Source organism: Halichoeres trimaculatus, unplaced genomic scaffold, assembly GCF_033239565.1.
Source record: "Halichoeres trimaculatus isolate MK-OKI-2021-1 unplaced genomic scaffold, fHalTri1.1 fHalTri1_scaffold_8, whole genome shotgun sequence".
NCBI lineage: Eukaryota > Metazoa > Chordata > Actinopteri > Labriformes > Labridae > Halichoeres > Halichoeres trimaculatus.
The window spans coordinates 25,181,442-25,201,334 of record NW_027437186.1 but is presented as its reverse complement, the minus strand read 5'-3'; the positions used below and the strand labels follow the sequence as shown (position 1 = coordinate 25,201,334).

Genomic DNA, 19,893 nt, shown 5'->3' with positions numbered 1-19,893 from the left:
GAGTTTACTCTCTAGTGATATATTTTATGGTATAAGAATTCAAGTCGAAACAGGTTTACAGCTGGAAAGTAATTTGATGCTTTGCATCACAGTCTCATGTGTGACCCTTCACTGCTCTAACTTTTTAAAATGCTTGAATCTGTGCCAGTCCGCCACTGTTGAAACCGTTAAGGATTTATCACTCTGTGGCCAGAGGAAAGTTGTAAAGATAGTTTATCAACACTACAGAAAAAAAGCAGTAAGAATTATTCACCACGCAAGCTATAGAGCACACACAAATCAGCTGTTTATTGCGGCAAAGATCCTGAAACTATATGACCTAACAAGAGAGGCGATGCTGCAAGCATGCGATGAGATCAAGAGAGCCGGAGGTCATAGAAAGATGGCTTGCGCACCCTTTAACAAAATCCAAGTGGGAGGCAGGAACGCCCACATGGCTGAAAACTGCAGCAGAGCCCGGGACGACAGTGCAGGAGCACGCCTGGGTGAATAGGAGAGTGACGACGAGTCACACGTTTAACACATGTACAAGAACAAAAAAATTGATGGACTCGTGAATTATGCCTTACGTGGAACAAAGGATTGGACATTAAAGATCAAATATGGACACTAAAAGACAATCAAGAATTATGTCATACTTCTGTAAATGGAATAAAAGTTTATAATAATCTGATGATATGTGAAAAAGAGGAGACTAAATATTGAGAAAATGGGGACAGGACTAGATAAGCTCTGCTTCTCTCGTCTTCCCTTTCGGACATGTACAATGTGATCATCTGTTGACAATGTGTGATGTTGTACAAGTGTGCTGACATGACCGAAATAAAAATCAATTCAATTTAATTCAATTCAATTCAATAGTTCTTGTCACTTTAATATTGGGTTAAACTTATAATTTAGTTGCCGTTTATTTCAGCCTTCTCATTCAACGTTTTTCTCCCCACCTTTTAACTCAGCAGAGAAACCTAAAGAAAAGTTCCAACACACCTGGAGTGAAGGAGGAAGAGCAGGGGGGATGAAGGTCACGGGGCAAAGAGTGCTGCTGTTTCAGGAAGTTTCTCTGCCCTGCTAGGATGTTCCAATCCCAACATTTACGAGTTCAGCCTCCATACCACTGAAGAGAGGATCAACCAGATCAACCGTCTACAGGTGGGAACCTGTTTTAAAAGCTGTGAAGTCCCATTAAAAGTGTGAAAATTACAGAGTTCTTTTCAAAAGCAAACACACAAAGTCACGTGTGTCAAACTCAAGGCCCGTGAGCCAAATGTTGCCCGTCACGCCATTTTATGTGGCCCGCGAAAGCTCAATAGGTCTGACTGTCTTATGATAGATAAGTCAAAAGGCACCACCATTGCCCACAAACTATGTTTCAAATAAAAACCTACTGATTATGTTACCCGTGAAGTGTCGGCATCCGGCCAATAGATTGCAGTGTTTTCACATCAGTGCCATTTTCCGAACCAGTGGAATTGAGAAATAAAACAATGATCCCAAAATGTCAAGGGAGAGGAAAGTGGATGCAGATGGATGGCTGTTTCAAGAAAGGTGGGAAGGCCAATATGTGTTTGTGCTTCAAGGAGAATAATAGGTATGTCTTATAGTACAATCTACGTCTGCATTTTTACACCAATCACGGAGCTAAGTACACCAAAGTGAGCCTTAAAAAAACAACAACAATTGCACATGACGAGTGTGATCCTGATCTTTGAAACATGGTAGTGCAAGATAGCTACCTCGGTGGAAGGGTCACCAGCTGACTGACTGTAATTTTAGCAGAAATAATTAAGACTGCAATTTTATTAAATCATATATTTTGCAAAACAGCTATACATTTATCAAAAAAATGAATGTAAGGAATTAACTTTGAGTGGCAGTTTTCAATAACTTTTTATTACAGAAAAACAAGAGAAGGAAAAGCACCATGACATACTTCAACATGACATATCACTGCAGCCAAATGAACTACAAGTACAGAAGAGAGTTAATCCTCACCAAGTGGGCAAATAATAAGGGTTTTTTGTAACTTCATTCTTTTCGAAGCAGTGTCAGTTGAATTAGTCAAATCAGCACAAAAGGGCACGTAGTTTCTATTGAATCCACTCCACAGGAAATACCTCCGCCAGAGTCTGTTTTGACCAAACCTCCAATCCACTGGACTGAAGAAGAGAGGAAAGTCTACAAAGAGTATGAAAAAAAAGCCCAAGACCTGACTGAGAAGAAGGAAAAATATAGAAAGGTGTGATGGTTATTTCACTCATATTTCAGAAGTTTAACAGACGTCACATCAGTTTTCAGTTTAAATCATTTGTGGGCTCTCTTGTTACAGTCAATGGCAATTGAAATAAAAACACTGCAAGAAGCCAACAAGGAAGCCACAGAGAGGTTTGATGAAACTGTGAAACAGCTCTTTGAGAAGAAAAAGAATTGTGAGAAGGCTGTTTACCAGGTGAGCCAGTACAGTTCACTCACCCACACATGTCAAACACATTCCTGGATGAAAAACATCATCAGCTCCTGATTAAGATATGATCTTTTAAGAAAATGAAACCTTTGAAGATATCCAATTTTAACGTTTCTCTTTCTCTAGGAAGAGCTTAAGATTACTTATCTTGCCTACTCAGTCCTCATCGAAGAGGAGATGAGAAATTGGGAGAAGGAGCTCAAGTTCAAGCTTGAAAAAACGGTGGCATACAAGGTCAGAAAACACGTGGACAGGAAGGCTTAAGGAATGTTTTGACAGGCAGCTTTTGATTGTGTTACCTGTGAAACACCGCAGTGAATTACAGTAATACATCTTCCTCATTGCCCTGGCATGTTTTGCAGGAGCTAACGTGCAGCAGAGTTATTTGTTTATGCTTTAGGACTGCCAGTTTTGTCGTATCAACACGTGCTACTCTGGCAGTATAAAATTAATGAGCAACTGAAGAAACATGAAGAAGAAGTGGAATTGTTTCACGAGAACTATAATACCGTTGTGGCTTAGGACAAAGTAAGCCAGCTAGTTTGATATCAAATCATTTTGGCTGTTAATGATGGTCCTCATGCATCTCTCTATGTGATTAAAGGTTCTTGACAAAGAATTCAGGAAGGAGTTCTTCAATGTTTCCGGCAGCATGGTTGATCAACTTTATAAGTTATTCAAACGTAGACCCAGGTCAGTTACAGTCATCAGTGGACAAACGCATGGCTTCATACTGTGTATTTGACACTTGTAGAAAACACTGTCTTTTATATTTCAGGGTTCAAAAGATAAGGACCCAGACTGACAGCAACTCCAACCCTTTAAGAGAGCAGTGCCTGTGTGGCTCTCTGGCTCCGGATGGGCTAGGTAAAGTGCTGAAGGCCATGGAGGATTTGGATGCTCCAGAGAATATGCCAGAGGGTTTAAACCGCTCGATCTGGGAGAAGTTTTGTCTTGTCCAGACAGCAAAAGTAGAGAGCGAGCAAAAGGCGAAGACAGCAAGCAGTTATTGAAACTATATTGAATCAATGTTGTTTTTTCAACTGTTAGTCATTGAATCAATGTTGAAATCTGATGTTGTTTCAAGATCATGTTGGACTATTTTTTAATCTTGAAAAAACATTGAAATTATGACCGCAGATCGATGGTATTTTAATGGTTTTTCAACCATCAGGAGCATTGAAACAACCTTGACATTTCTACTCAGCTTTAAATCAACATGTTTTCAATTGAATTCAACCGGTAAAAACACTGCCTTATCTACAGCTAGGATATGAAAAAGGTGTTGAAAACTGTATAGTCAAATAATAACAGCAGATGGCTTTAAAATACAAAAGAATTTTTCTTACAATTTATGCTAAATGAATTTTTTTAACAAAACAAACGAAAAGGAACAACTTCAAGGAGTGTGTGTGTGTGTGTGTGTGTGTGTGTGTGTGTGTGTGTGTGTGTGTGCTGGGGGGGGTGGGGGTGGGGGGTGCAGGCGGGCGTGTTGTCTTGTGTAATGTGTGTGATGTCCCACCTTCCCTTCCACCAATCTTTTTAGGAATTCCAAAATTATTTCAACATCAACAAAAGAGAAGAACAGAAGTCTTAAGATGTCAGTTGCATAGGGAATTTAGAGCATCCAGTCCCCCTTGTATGTATATACATATATATCAGTGGCGATTGCTCTAAGACTGCAAGGGAAGCTCAGCTTCCCCTAAAATGTCCCCCAAAAAAGTGTTGATATGTACTGCTTTGTGTACATTTTATTGACAAAATATGCACTAAAATTCCTTCATCTTTTGTAGCGCAGCGTCTCAGCGCTTTAACACAGTCGGACTCTCATTGTCTTCTGACTTCAGCGGGGCAGCGTAGAGTGAGTTGTTCCACTGTGGAAACTGGATGGTCATTGGATAAACGCTTCACTTTGGCCCGCCCTCGGACGCTGAGCATCTCTAGGGGTCTATGAGGCAGTGGGCTGGCCTGGACGCTGGGCTTCTGCATAATGATTTGATGATCTGTCTGAAGCCAAATCTGGTTTTGATTGACAGTGAAATGAGCCAGTCAGCGATCTTGAAGTATAACCCTCCACTGGAGCATCTTCTGAGTTCTACATTTACTTGTTCTGGACTGATCCGGAAGCTTTATCGATCCCCAGCGGGTTTACTTTTCTTAAAAACGACTAGCGTTGTGTTTAAAGATTCTCTCTCTTTTCACCAATATGCAGCTACAGCTACAGCTGCAGAGCTTCTCCCCGTCACTCGCACTTACAGCCTGTCATAGTCTCACGTAGCAGCTCAAGCTGCTAACAAGCTGACACGGAAGGTAGAATTTACGTTTAAATAAATAAACAAATTTATGATGTAGGCCGGAAAAAAATGAGCTTCCCCTCCTTGACTGACCAGCAGCCGCCACATGTGTATAAATATATATATATATATATATATATATATATATATATGATTAAAGTTGATTATAATTTAACAGTGAATTATAAATACACAATTTTTATATCATCATCATAATAATAGTTGAAATAAAACAGCTTGACCATATCTGGAGCCATCTCAAGATGTGAATGTCAAAGCAAATATATCTTAAAAACCTGTCTGGGTGCACTCCAGGTCACATCTGAAGCGTCTGTGGCATCTTCAAATTTTTGTCTTAAAATGTCTTAAGACGTAGATGTACAAAAACGTCTTGACCTGTACTCATTTTGTTTATTTACAAAGTTTGATTGGTGGTATGTAATTGGTTCCCTCAGGCCCTGTTTTTTTCTTCTTCCATTCCATCTGCTACACTTACCTGCCAAGATGCAGCCCAATGGGCGCGGCTGGGACTTGAGCCCAAATCTCTGTTTTGACTTGCTTGGAAAAGTTGAGCGAAAAAACACAAAAGGGACGGAGGAGGACTTTAAAAACATCCCACCCCGGCGTGTCAACTTCATACCAGCATGTGGATCATAAGTAGCATCTTGGATGCTTGGATTTGATTGATACTTGATCGAGCTGGCTGAAGGTAAGGATTCAACGACTTTGAGTGGTTTTTTTTAGGATAAACTTTTTTTCTGATGTTTGCTGATGTGTTCCCTTACTTTGCCCTTGCATCTTTGCACTAACTGCTCTGTGGGACTTTGGTGATTGGCTCTCAGATTCTTATCTACAGCCTTTCTCTGGATTTTTTTTAAGAAATCTTCGAGTCCTTGGACTCAGGCCTCCCTGCCGGACTTCTGGCTTCTCCCTCTTTGGTGCGAGTTGTAGGGGGCACGGTATACATTCCCATCGTCAATGTTGGCTCTACTAACGTGTCACTCTACCCCCGGACAATTGTTGGCACTTTGAGTGAAGTGAACGTTGTCAGTGTGCCAAAAGGTGTCACAGAGGTGCCACCCGGTGTAGTCACTGTGGCATCCCAGTCAGCTTTGACATTTGTACATGATCACATACAGTCTTTGGGTCTGTCTCACTTGTCAGCTGAGGAGCAGGACAAGGTTAGGACTCTTTTGAGTAACTACTCTTCTGTCTTTCCCGCCCATGATGGAGACTTGGGATGCGCCAACCTCATAGCTTATGACATCCCCCTCCTGGATAATGTTCCAGTAAGGCAGCGCTACAGGAGTACTCCTCCACCAGACTATGAGGCTGTGAAGCAGCCTATTGACCAGTTGCTTAGGGCACAGATCTTTCGTAAAAGCAGCAGTCCTTATGCCTCTCCTATTGTTCTTGTCAGGAAGCAGGACAGAACATTGCTTATATGACTACTGAACAACAAAACTCGGAAGGATGCTTTACCCCTTCCACCCAATGAAGAGTCACGTGATGCCCTCATGAATGCCCAATGATTTTTCACACTGGACCTCGCCTGTAAGTATAATCAGGTTCCTTTGGCTGAGAAGGATCGTGCCAAAACTGCCTTCTGCACTCCCTTAGGCCTTTTCAAATGGAATCCCGTGCCCTTTGGACTCAGCAACACTCCTGGCACCTTCCAGCGGCTCATGCAGCAGCTGTTTGGAGACCAACAATGTCGATCCCTACTGCTGTATCTTGAGAACATTGTTGTCTTTTCCTCCACCATTGAACATCACTTGGAGAGATTGGAGGTGCTTAAGCATTTGCAGTTAGAAAACCTTAAGGTGAAGCTTTCCAAGTGTGCCTTCTTCCAACGACAAGTGGACGACTTGTGGCATGTGATTTCCGACAAGGGGGTCTCTACTGACCCAAGTAAAGTCGAAGTGGTAGCCAACTGGAAACCACCCATTACTATTTCTGAACTGCAATCTTTTCTTGGTTTTGCGAGCTATTACTGTCGGCTTGTGGAGGATATTGCAAGGTTGGCTGTGCCCCTTCACAAGTTGGTTGCTGAGCTTGGAACCTCCAAAACCAGGAAGAGATTGGAATGTGCAGTCAGTGACACCTGGACAGTAGAGTGTCAGCAGAGCTTCGACACTTTGAAAATTAATTTCACCACTGTGTCAGAGAGGAAATTAAGAGAGGAGAGAGGATGGAGGAGATTCATTTTTAGAGCAATGGGGACATCCTCACCTCCGGAGCATCATGTCAATTGACATGTTTCATTGATGATGGCAGAAGGTGATCACCTCTGGATCATCTGTCAGTCAGCTCTAACAGCTGTTTGTGTGTCTGCAGATGTGCACCGTTATAACTCTGATATAACATAAACAGTAACAGAGCTTTGTCTGTTCCTTTAACCTGTTTATCAAAGATTTTACCAAGAAGAAAACCTGCTCTCTGTTTATTCTTTGTGCTGTTTAAAAGCTCACGGATAACTTTACCAGTAAAATAATAATTGTTAGATTATTTTATAAATTGTTTTGCATTTAACGAGAGCGCATCTTATCGTGAACTCTGAAACTGATTAATACAACCCAATTTGTTGTTATCATTTAATAGATTTCAGTTTTCAGTATTAACAAAGATAAAAGATAAGTATAAAATATACTTTATTGATCCCCGAAGGGAAATTCATGTTGTTTGGGCTCATCTCCCGATTGAAGAATTATACACTCTGATGGCTGCAGGGAGGAACGATCTTCGGTATCTCTCGGTCCCGCAGCGCACAGACTTTGTTGTATTGAGTTCATAATGGTTGTGTTCAGTATTTTGTGCTTTAAACTCACAACAAACACTTTATTACCAGATTTATGATCCATTGCTGAACGTTCCCATGTGCCTGTCCTCAGCTTGTCTTTTCTCTTATTAAACTCTGTTGTGTTTGTGAAGTTTCATGTAGAGAAGTCTGAAGTGCTGCAGCGTCCAATCAGAGAGTGGTATTCCATATGGGGGCAATGAAAAGACTTCCGCAAAGCCAGCTTTCGTGTTCCCTCGATCATAGCTCCTCCTATCAGTTTCCTCCATCCTCTCTCCTCTCTCCTCCGAGCACAATTATCACTTTAGGATAGTCTTCAAAATGGCGACTAAGAAAGTACTTCCAGTGCTGCGGAGGACAGAGGAGAGAGGAGGCACAAAATTAACACATTGAGACGCACCCTATATGACTGACTGAGATCTGTGGGGTTATTTTGGTTTTGTAGCTGAATTATTTCTTTTCTCTTCTTTTCTTTTCTTTTCTTTTCTTTCTTGTCTTTTGTTTTCTTTTCTTTTCTTTTCTTGAGGTTCTATATTTTCTAATCTCTTCTTTTGATATCGGCATTTTGGGGTTCTATATTTTCTAATCTCTTCTTTTGATATTGACATTTTGGGTTGATTTGGTTTGTTTTGAGTTCATGGGTAAACATATTTTGGGTTAAATTTGTTTCCATGAATTATCTTGAACCACTTCATATTTCTTTGCCTTTCTCATTCTTCTTCTGTATTTAAATGGGTTTTCTTTGGATTTAACTCTTCTTTGTTGATAATTGAAGAAGCTTACTGAACTTACTGAACTGAATATTGTTTGGGTTTATTCTATTTTGTTTATTTAAGGGTTTGGTGGTTTTGGCATATGTAGCAGCATATGTATATTTTGCATTAGTTATCTGGGGGCTGCCACCCTTATTGCCTCATATAATTGATATTAGTTTAAGTTGTATTTTAGGTTACCTTTTTGTTGTGCATGGCCCACTAATCCCCTTTTTGTTTTTCACCATTTTTCAGTTGCTGAGAGCTGACGGTGGTGGTCCCTGGTGTTCCTCAGCACCTGAAGAAGGTTTTTCTTCCCTGTGTGTGTGGTAATATTTGATCCATCTCTTATACTGTTGATAAAATAAAGTAATTGCTGTAACTTGGAACCATGTCTCACGTTGACATAAAAGCACAAACCTTTAATTTTCTTAAATTTCTTTGCTCTAAAACTATTTCCTTGGGCAAAATTCCCAAGGTGGCGTTGCAGGCATTTATATGTTGGATGACAAATTGGGTGGTCAAGCTAAACTAAATTTGTCCCAATTCCACCCCCGAGTTGCCACAGTACATGAATTGATCCGATAAAATGAGGCTTTGTAACAATTGAAGGCCTTTTCTTGTGGCATATTCAATTCAAGTGAGGTTGAGAAGTGCTTTAGAAGTATGTGAATTGGTGAAAGTGTCGTCTCAACCGTGGTTGAACTTGGAACGACAACAGGATTTTTGTCCATATCCCAACTAGCGGATAGTTAAAGGGAAACACGTGTCCAGTACAATATCACATCGTGGCTTTTAAAGTCTTATCATGAGACCAATGTGGTCACATTTTTCTGTCTAATGAAGCATGGGAGTCAAGATTTAGGCAGTAAAAAAAACAGCACAAACTAGCGGCCTGTTCTTTAACCAAAATATTTTGGGGGGAACTTTTTGACATTTTTTAAAATCTTTTCCCATCAAATAACTAAAATGCCATCAACAGATCCAACACAAGAATGGACTTCTCAATGGGCTCGGCGGAAGAGAGGGGTGAGATTTCTGACATTTTTTTGTAAAATTCAAAATCCCAAAAGACACAAAACTACACACACTGAATTATGGAAAACTTTGGTTTTATTACAAAAGTTTTGACGTTCTGCCATCTTAACCCAATTAGGGCAAATTAACGTTCAGCCGTGGGGTTGAAAGTATCTCCAAATCCAAGCAGAGACTGTTAAATGTTTCCATTTCACAGGCTGTAGTGTGTCCAGAGATATACGACCTCATTTAAGAGCTTAAAGTTAGATTGGTGTTGTGTAAGTGTGGGTTTAAAGATGCACTAGTTATTCCTCTGGTGATCCTTTTGTCTGTCTTTTCTGGGGGCTCACTATCACTAACATCATTTCTGCGTTCACTGGTATCGGGTTTCTGTTCTGTTCCTTGCTCTCCCATGAGGTTTTCCTCCAACCATGACTGAATGTAGGTTATTTTTTTCATTTTGACATTGAAACAAAGAAATGACAGAAATTCTGGTGCCACGTTTTAATTAAATATATTTTATTTAGTGTCAGATATCACAAGTTATGGTGTTTTAAACTGCTGATAAGAATTCATTAATGCTTTATCTGTTATACATCACTAATAAGAGTAAACAGCAAAAACTGGGTGTTACTCAAAGCTCCTCTGATGAGTTCTTAGCTGATTATAAAACAGACTGATATTAACACAGGGGCCTTTGCGTGACTTAGGAAAAAGAAATTGTCAGGAACAAGATTTATAATACTCTCTCTGGTTGCGTTGATGTCTCTGACATTAGCCAAAACTGAGGTCAGAAGACACCACCATCATGGAGCTCAAGTATGCCAATGATAATGCCATCGCAGCACACTCTGCAGAAGACCTCCTGGGCATCCTGAATGCCTTTGCCAAAGCATACAGAGCCCTGGGTCTGGCCTTGAACATCAAGAAGACCCAAGTGCTACATCAACCCCCTCTCAACCAGCCATCTACCCTGCCCATCATAAATGTGGACAACACCGCACTTGAATATGTTGACCACTTCCCTTACCTTGGCAGCCTTCTCTCCCCCAAAACATTGACTCTGAGGTCAACCATCACCAGAGCTGTGCCAGTGGAGCGTATGCCAGACTCCGGAAAAGAGTCTTTGAAGACTAAGACCTTCAAGTTGACACCAGGCTCCTGGTCTACAAGGCCGTGGTCCTCCCCACCTTGCTGTATGGGGCAGAATCCTGGACAACATACAGCAGGCACCTGAGAGCTCTACAACAACACCACCAGAGAACCTTGAGAATCATACTCAGGACCAAATGGGAGGACAGGCACACAAACATCAGCGTTCTGGAGGAAGCCAAAATACCCAGCATTACCACCTTAATAATGCAGCACCAACTCTGATGGACAGGCCATCTCATCCACATGTCCGATACACGTCTCCCCAAACAGATGCTCTACTCCCAACTGGAGAGAGGTCCGTGAGCTCCCGGCGGGAAAAGAAATGTTTTAAGGACAACATCAAGACCAACCAGAGGAAATTCCTGATAACATCCCAGGACTGGGAGCACACCGCCTTGAACAGGCACTGCTGGAGGGCAGCAGTGCAAGAAGGTGCAGGACATCATGAAGAGGAACCTCGCCGTGTCGCAGAAACTAAGCAACAACTCCGCAAATAATGACAGAAACAGGCTCCTGCATAACCACAACCCAGCACCACTTTCCCCTGCCCACACTGCACAAAAATATGTGGATCCCAAATCGGCTTCTACGCCCACTTAAGGACCCATAAGTAGTTGACCCCAAGAAAAGGACAGTCTTACTCGCCCTGAGTGACCGCCAATGATGATCATGATGGTTGTGAGTAAATACTTCAGTGTTGAAGGAAAATACCTCAGTGGAGTTACTCTGCGCTTCATTAGGCAACCAACTATGATTGGTCCGACCTGAATCAGGTTTTGAAAACTGAATCAAAACAGAATCACTGCCAGATCTTGCAGATTTATTTATTTTCTGGTTTTGCAGAGTCTATCAATGTGTTTTTTGATTTTTAAACTTTTCTGATAAATTACATATCTCACCAGGATCTATTTAACAATTCTCAACTCTTGTTTGATTATATTCTAATAACTGATTTGTTTAGCATTATTACGATATTTTTCATATATAAATTTGACCCTAAGTGATAAAGACAGGATAAAGACTTCTGCATACATTAGAAAGTGGCACCAGCTCTCTTAATGTCGTCTATCAATCTCTGTCACATTATTTTTGTGAAAGCACAACAGTCTCCTGGATGGCTGTCATTCAACACTGCAGTTAACACTTGCCAACTGGGATTACCATGCAGAAGTTTAAATAACATAGTTTGATTGACATTACTGCCAGAAGCTGCTCAGTGTATACAGAGTAATCATTTTCTTACTCTTTTATGATCCATCAGTTGTGACAGAAACTATAACCACCTCCTGGCTGACTTCTCTACCACCAAGTGAGTGTCTCCTCCTTCCAGTCACAGTTTCTTTAATTAATGCCAGCAAAGTGTAGTATGGTAATTACAACCGAGCGATTCTGTAGGAAGTACCCGATGAGTAACAGCTTCTCTCTGTTTTGCTGTGTGTCTTTTCATTGCTAGAGGGAACCAGCGGATTAAATCACAGGAATATATCTAGCAGTGCTGGAGGGCTGGGCTTGGAGAAGAATGTCTTAACCCAGAACAGCGGTGGAACTTATTTTTCTTCATGTGAGAGCACATTTCCACTCGTGGTACAGAAATGTATCCTGATTTAACCTTGGACCTCACTTACAGTTTTTCTAGGCAGTGATAGAGGAAGTGTTTATATCCTTACTCATGTGTTGACAACAAATCACATCTTTGGTGTTTTCTTATTATGTAACTTCATATACTCTAAATTAATGACAGGCATGGGTAGAGGTATGCATAAGATACAATAGTGCCACAAAAAAAGAGCTTCTATGAAAAATTCATGATCAATTTATGAACTACTAAGCTTGATATTTAAAACCAACCAACTTCATACTGAGGTCATATTGTTAAGAATATATATAAATTGATAAAAACTGAAATGTCAGAATTGTTATGGCAGTAATTATTTGCTAAAAGATATTGATTATTTTAAATTTACAAATCTTTCAGATAAAATAAAACCATAAGAAAAATATCTTTGGATTTCATCTTTATTGATCTTTTTTTTTTTTTTTTTTAAGAATGTTTAATATTTTTGGTAGATATTAAATCTGTCTTCCAGCACTGCTGTTGTTTGTTTTTTTAAGGGCAGCACATTTTTTGTTTGCCTCTGTCTATAGTCCATTTCTGTCTGGAACTATAGCTGGAGCAAGAAAAAATAAACAAAATCTCACACTAAAATGTATTGCTTAAAAAGTAAAAAAAAAAGAAAAAAAAAAGAAAAGCACAAGGTGCTCAGCACAACTTAACTGTGAATGTAAACCCAAACAGTCAAGAAGTTCAAGCTGTCATATCCTTTAGCTGTTCCTCTCACCAACATCTAGTTTATCCTTTAGTGAGACCAAATAAGCTATGTGAAAACATAAGATAATATAAGATAAGATAATCCTTTATTGACCCCCAGAGGGGAAATTCAGGTATTGCAGCAGTACAGGGCAGGTACAAGGGTAGCAGCATGCATTGGAAGAAAATAAAATAAAATTACACATAGTTAGTTTTGGACGACATGAAATAAGCAAAACAAAATTGAGAGCAATGACCATACAGTATCTTATATCTTATGATGATTTAAATTGAAACATTCATCAACTGTTTATGAATTACACAAAATGGAAAAAATAACAAGTGATTGAATTATCCAATAAAATTTTCAGCAGTGGTCAATTTCTGCAAAATTTTCTACAGTCCAATAACATGATCTACTTTATAGTTAGGACCCTTACAGTCATATTTTTATTCTGGGAACATTGACCCATTATCTATATCATATTATCCTCTTTAAATAGATTGTCAACTCAAATGGTACATTTCCTTTAAGATATTTACAATCTGGTCCTTTCCCAGCATGGTTTTTGTACTTCTTCTTAAGAAAATAATCTGAATATGGTCTCTAGAACAGCTCATACAGTAGTGTTTTGTATTTCCAGGGAAGAAACTTAAAATTGCCAAATTAAATTTAGCTCAGTCAAATAATATGTTCACTTCCAATATTCGGCTTTTGGTATAAATAGATAATCTGGTTGTGAATTGTCTGCAAGTAAACCCTAAAATTCAACAAATATACAAATTACAGATTTTGAGTTAAAAAAATCTTCACTCTTTATTCCAAAGACCCTTTGAAATTGTTAGCGACAACTCTCCATAGATTTTCAGCCTCAGGTTTTCTGTAAAACAGCATAAACTGGAAACACTCATTTTAAGTTTGGCTTAAATTTGTACTCAAGTTAGACTAAGAAAACTCAGACTGCTCCTGTGTCTGTAGAGCTGATACAAATACAGGAAATAAAAATAATGTGTGAATGTGTCTCCCTTTAGCCTCTGCAGGGGTGAACACCAGTAACTACAGCTCCTCGTCAGGGGTCTTCGTGGGTGGAGGCTCCTCAGATGAAGAATATAGAGAAGGAACCTACATAGACAGAGAATTGTTTGGAGGTGGAATTGGAGGAAGTATTGGTGGAGGAAGATCCAGTAGCAGTTACACAGAGAGCTCTGTGTCAAAGGTCAGGTCCAGCTCATCAGGCGGTGCCAGGCGTGCTCAGACTGCTGGCTCATCAGGAGGTCTGTCACCAGTTTTTCGGGAGAGGAAGACCATATCAAGCCGCTCAGTGGGTTATGACGGTGAGATTCTGTTAAAATATACTCATATCAGTTTGTAACAGGTGGTGCACGAGGCAGAGGCTAAAAAAAGTGAAGGAAACTCCCGTTCATGAGGGTGCTGTTATTAAACCTGCTACTTTCATCTTTTCTTCTAGGAAGTTCAAGTGCTAACTCCTCTCAAGAGTTTACACAACAAGATTATGGGAACTATTGTAAGTGTGAATAAAAGCAGTATGGGATTTAAAACTCAGATTACACAAAGATCTATCTTCATGTGTCCTCTCTTTGTGTTTTTTTTTCAGGCTCTAGCTGTACTAGAGGGAGGAGCGAGAGCAGAGGTATTCGATATTAGTTTTTTTCCCCTCGTTATTTCTGCACCATCTGACTTTGAATTGTCCTGCCTTTCTGTTTTATTACTAAACCAGGGTTCCTTTTTCCAATGATTTCTTTCCAGAGAGCGAGATCAGAGCCAGATTACAAAGCGCCTCTCCCACACCCTGCACATGTAAGACCACTTGAGACACATTGATCCAATTGGTTATGCAATCCCTCGTAAAGCATCTTTATTCCAGAGTTCATTCAAATAGCCCTTTGGATAGAGGGAGTTTTATACATTACATTACATTAGGGCAGTGTGATTTTCAGAGTATCCTGCAGTCAAATACTTTGCTCTGCATACTGTTTACAGCAAGTGTAGGGAATTCCTCCTCATTCACTTCTCCTCACATATATGTTCATATCTATGAAATTGTGATTCTTAACACATGTGCAGCTCACAGGGATGGAGGATATCCTGCATTTAGTTAATCCACATTTATCTAGCATTTGGTCAATTAACCTCAACTGGGCAGTAAGTTCCTAATGAATTTTCTGTACTCTCAGCAGTTGAGGAAAAATTCAGAAAGTATTGCTTTGGAGTATTTAAAGGCAGACTAATGGTGGTCAGGGCTATATATAAGCATTTTACTTTGGTTTTTATTAATGTATATGCTCAGAATGATGGTCCTGACACAGTCAAACTTTTTAATGATCTTAGTGTATTTTTGAGTCAGTGTGAACCTGATAATTTTTTATTTTTGGGAGAGGATTTTAACCGTACTGGAAATGAATGTCTGGCCAGGAACAACTTGGAACCTCGTGCTGCCTCAAAACATGCTCTGAAACAGCTGATTCAAACACACAGTCTAACAGATGTATGAAGAGAAAAACATGGTCCTGCTCAGCGGTATACCTGGGCTCAGAGCAAAGAGCACTATTTATCCATTGCTAGATTTAATAGATTCTATTGTTTTAGACATCATTTTAATGTTTGTGTTAGTGTAACATTGTACCCGTGGGCTTCTCAGACCATTCTATGGTGATCTTTGTGGTGATGTTTTTATTGGTAAAGTCAAACCCAAGTCGGCCTATTGGCACTTAAATACTGCTTTGCTTTTAAATGAACATTTTAAAGACACTTTTATCTATTTCTGGAAAGTTTTTAAATCCAGAAAAGAAGAGTATATTTCATTGAAAGAGTGGTGGGAGCGTGGAAAAATTGAGATAAAACAGTTTTGTCAAGGCTACACTCCCAGGACGCGGTCACACTGGCCAATCGTGCCTTGCCTAAGCACGCTTCAGTGTTTAAGCACGATTCCCTTCCGTGCTTCGGCACGCTTCGAAGAGGTGGGCTTCAGGATGGTTTACTTCATGCACGAGCACAAGCACGCGGACAGCGCGTGCGATCCATTACGTATAATCACCGCAAGCGCATCTCTCGACAATCATTTTAAACAAAGCAGGGGTGTTAGAGGGCTGTGTCAGGCGAAAATGACTTAATATAAGTCCAAAAGTCTCTAAAGTTGTAGCAGGGCTCTCTGTGTCTCACTGTGCTGACTCAGATGAGATGGCGCTTCATGTAAACATGCTTCACGATGAAGAAGGCGGGACAATCTATTTAAACAAAGCAGGGGTGTTAGAGGGCTTCGTCGGGCGAAAACGACTTAATAAAAGTCCAAAAGTCTCTAAAGTTGTAGCAGTGCTCTCTGTGTCTCATCGCGCTTCATGTAAACATGCTTCACGATGAAGAAGTCGGGACAATCATTTTAAACAAAGCGGGGGTGTTAGAGGGCTGTGTCGGGCGAAAACGACTTAATATAAGTCCAAAAGTCTCTAAAGTTGTAGCAGTGCTCTCTGTGTCTCATTGTGCTGACTCTGATGAGATGCGCTTAATGTAATCAAATGCTTCACGATGACGTAGGCGGTCTGTGCGCGCGGGTAGTGTGACCGCCGGCCGTACTCTCCAGCTGGGGATCGGCGCTGCAGGGAGGCAATCGTGCTTAAGCACGGCACGTTTTGGAGGGCCAGTGTGACCGCGTCCTTAGAGCACAGGGGGCGCTAGTCCGCTCCCAGTTTCAGAGTGCTACCCTGATGGACACGCCATCAAAGTATTTCTTCAGTCTTGAAAAGAAGAATGGAAAGTTGTGTTATTCATGCTTCTGCATTCACCGACAGGACAGCTTCTGACTTCAGCCAGTAACATACGACAGAGAGCTGTTGATTTTTATGAGAGACTGTACACCTCTGAATACACTGAGGATGAGACTCTTTCTGCAGTGGGCTTTCAAGGGTCCCTAAAGCTGTCGGTGAAAAGGTGGAGGGTCCTCTCACTCTAGAGGAACTTTTCACAGCACTTTTGAGTATGAATATGGGGAAAGCACCTGGTATTAATGGACTTCCACCTGAATTTTACACATGACTACAAACTGCTGTCCAAAGTGCCTGCCAACAGATTGAGGAAAGTCATGGACAATGTCATCCATCGAACTCAAACGTATTGTGTGCCCAACAGGTCCATTGTTGACAATGTGATTGTAATGTAATTAGGGATATTTCTGAGGTCTCTGGTTCATTGGGCTGTGATATTGGTCTGGTTTCTTTGGACCAAGAAAAGGCATCTAAGTGGCAATGGTTGCTGCCTCAAATGTCCTTCAGAGAAAGGGTCCTGATTTTAAATAATTTGGTTGCATCTTCTATTTGGCACAAATTAGCTTGTATGGACCCCCCCCCTGCTGGTCTTCTACAGAAAGTGCAGGCTGTACTGTTAAATTTCTTTCGGGACAAGCGGCACTGGGTCACACAGAGTGTGTTATATCTTCCAAAAGAGGAGGGGGGTCAGGGACTGGTGCACCTAGAGAGCAGAATGTTGCCTTTAGGTTGCAGTTTATTCAGAGGTACCTCCCTGAAACTGATTACGTTTGGAAACCTGTTACCAACTCTATTTTAAAGAGTATCGCGGGCATGGGTTTGAATGCATCTTTGTTTTTAATGGACTGTGGTTTAATTCTGTCAGGTAACCTACCTCCCTTTTATCATGGACTTTTTACGCTCACCCAGCACCTGATGTCAGCTGTGATGGTGAAACTGAAACATATTGTGGACATTGCAGGCCCAGGGCCTAATAACACAGGAGAGGTGTCCTTTGCTTTACAACTAAAGTCAAAAAGGAAGACAAGGGATTTATTAAATGTATGGATTAAGAAGCTGACAAGTGGGGAGCTGGAGATGCTGTGAGACTGCTATGATAAAACAGAGACTCCTGATAACAACAATCCCTTTCCTGAACTGGGTTTTACTTAGGACTGGTATGATCTAACAAGACCATTGTTGTTTCAGCCATCTGCTGCTGCTGACCTCCACATGTTGAGAGGAAAAACTTTCTACAAGCACTGTGTCATGGCCTTAAATGAGACCAAACTGGGTGGAAGGACAGTCCGGAGACAGAGATTGAACGTGTCTGAGGACATAAAACCAGTCTGGAGGGTGTTTATAAGGCACCTTTAAACAAAAGGACAGGTGACCTGCAGTGGAGAATACTGCAGGGGGCGTTAGCAGTGAATTGCTAAAATCATCCCTGTGGTGTCCAGTACATATTCATTCTGTGAGGAACCAGGGGCTATTTTTTATTGTTTTCTGGGCTGTAAAAGACTGCTTGGTTTGTTTAACAGACTGAAGAGTGCTTTTGAGAACTGTGGTGAGCCCTGGTTTGAAGCTGCTTTCATCTGTGGTGCAGGATATGATAAAAAAAAAACCACGCAAAAAAGTAGCAACTAATGAATTTTATTGTGGGACAAGCCAAACTGTCCATTTACTAAAGCAGAAAGAATGCCTTAGATGGTGTTCAAGGAGAGGAGCTTCTGAAAACTTTTGTGTCGTTGGTCAGAGTCAGAGTCCTTGCGGATTTTAAGTTTTATTCCTTCATGAGGAATCTGGATGAGTTTGTGTCTCAGTGGTGTTGTACTTCATCTGTATGTTCTGTTGTTGATGAGAAGCTGTGCTTTAATCCTAATTTTATAAAAGCCTGAGAGGAGTTCAATAGTGACCGTCATGAATTGATGGACGTAATTTTGTACATTGAAAGTATTTATGTGTAAATAAAGTTGTGTTGAAAATCAAAAAATCTTTCTTTCTTTCTTTCTTTCTTTCTTTCTTTCTTTCTTTCTTTCTTTCTTTCTTTATTTATTTATTTATTTATTTTTTTATTTTTTTTCTTCCTTCCTTTCTTTCTTTCTTTCTTTCTTTCTTTCTTTCTTGTTAAAATTATTTTGCGCCCAGTTTGAGGTTAATGTGATTGAATTACAAAGCAAATTAATTTTTTTCTGTGATTGAGTGTCATTGAGATTATTCACATTATTATCTATCCAGTAGAGTAAGTAAGAAATATTTGAATAAATATATTAAAATGCACTTCAAAAACCCTCTTAAGAGACTGCTTACTTTACTGTATTTGATAAGCTTTATTTCTGTTATTTTGCAGGGATAGAGCTGGATGATGTGAAGAAACTTCTGAAGGGTCGTTCCAAAAGTGTCAGCCCAACTCGATCCACCTTGCCTGTACCTGAAAAGGCCGCTGTGGAAACTAAGACCTTCTCAGTTGCCACTCAGACAGGTATACTCAGCGTCACGTGCATGACATACTCCACATGTACAGAAACACTTTGACTCTCTTTAGGATGGTTTGAATTTCCCTATGTTTGAACCACAGTTCAACATTCCCAGGTGCTTTTAGTTTTTCATTCTCCAGGAAAAAATCTTCAGTGAACCACGTGTTGTGAGAGGTACAAACCAGAGAAAGGTTGAAGTAAGAGAGCTTTAAATTTCACTGATTTTCATCTTGGTATCTTCTCTTTGTTACAGGTTCACCTGTACTGAGCTCTGGTTCAAGGTCAGGCGGGTTCCGCACCATCCAAACATCCACCCTGTATGATTCTGGCCTGACAAATGGCGGGTTTGATTCTGGTTCAAAATCAAGTCAGTATAATATCACTGTAAATTCAGGTCATTATGATAGTAGTTTGAAATCAAGCCAGTACGATGTGATTATGAAGTCAAGTCAGTATGACACTGGCTTGAAGAGTGGCCAGTATGACACCAGTTTAAAGTCAGGCCAGAATGACACCAGCCTAAAGTCAAGCCAGTATGACACCAGCTTAAAGTCAGGCCAGTATGACACCAGCTTTAAGTCAGGCCAGTATGACACCAGCTTAAAGTCAGGCCTGTATGACACCAGCTTGAAGTCAGGCCAGTATGACACTGGTGTGAGAACAGGCCAGTATGACACTGGTGTGAAAACAGGCCAGTATGACTCGCTGGATGCTATACATCCATCCTTCACTTGGTCCACCTCCACTCTGCCTGCCAAAGGCAATGTGGGGGCCACTGGCAGCACAAGCAGCTACTCGTACCAGGTCAACACCAACAACATAGGGGGAAATTTATCACCAGTGGGCCTCACCTCACCGTCAGGTGAGACCAAA

General features: G+C 40.6%; 1 protein-coding gene across 1 annotated transcript in view; it reads left to right on the top strand.

Annotated features, from left to right (window-relative positions):
- Window positions 1-19,893, top strand: part of LOC141794728 (uncharacterized) — a 39,447-nt gene that overhangs the window by 2,082 nt on the left and 17,472 nt on the right. Inside the window, exons 5-21 of the mRNA XM_074675188.1 lie at window positions 957-1,149; window positions 2,108-2,236; window positions 2,327-2,446; window positions 2,588-2,695; window positions 2,824-2,989; window positions 3,066-3,154; window positions 3,240-3,328; window positions 8,560-8,633; window positions 9,287-9,333; window positions 11,738-11,785; window positions 11,930-12,037; window positions 13,817-14,119; window positions 14,254-14,310; window positions 14,401-14,436; window positions 14,553-14,603; window positions 18,894-19,025; window positions 19,274-19,882. Coding sequence (XP_074531289.1) covers window positions 9,300-9,333; window positions 11,738-11,785; window positions 11,930-12,037; window positions 13,817-14,119; window positions 14,254-14,310; window positions 14,401-14,436; window positions 14,553-14,603; window positions 18,894-19,025; window positions 19,274-19,882 — 1,378 coding nt within the window. The 5' untranslated portion in view covers window positions 957-1,149; window positions 2,108-2,236; window positions 2,327-2,446; ... (4 more) ...; window positions 8,560-8,633; window positions 9,287-9,299. The remainder of the gene's footprint in view (window positions 1-956; window positions 1,150-2,107; window positions 2,237-2,326; window positions 2,447-2,587; window positions 2,696-2,823; window positions 2,990-3,065; window positions 3,155-3,239; window positions 3,329-8,559; window positions 8,634-9,286; window positions 9,334-11,737; window positions 11,786-11,929; window positions 12,038-13,816; window positions 14,120-14,253; window positions 14,311-14,400; window positions 14,437-14,552; window positions 14,604-18,893; window positions 19,026-19,273; window positions 19,883-19,893) is intronic.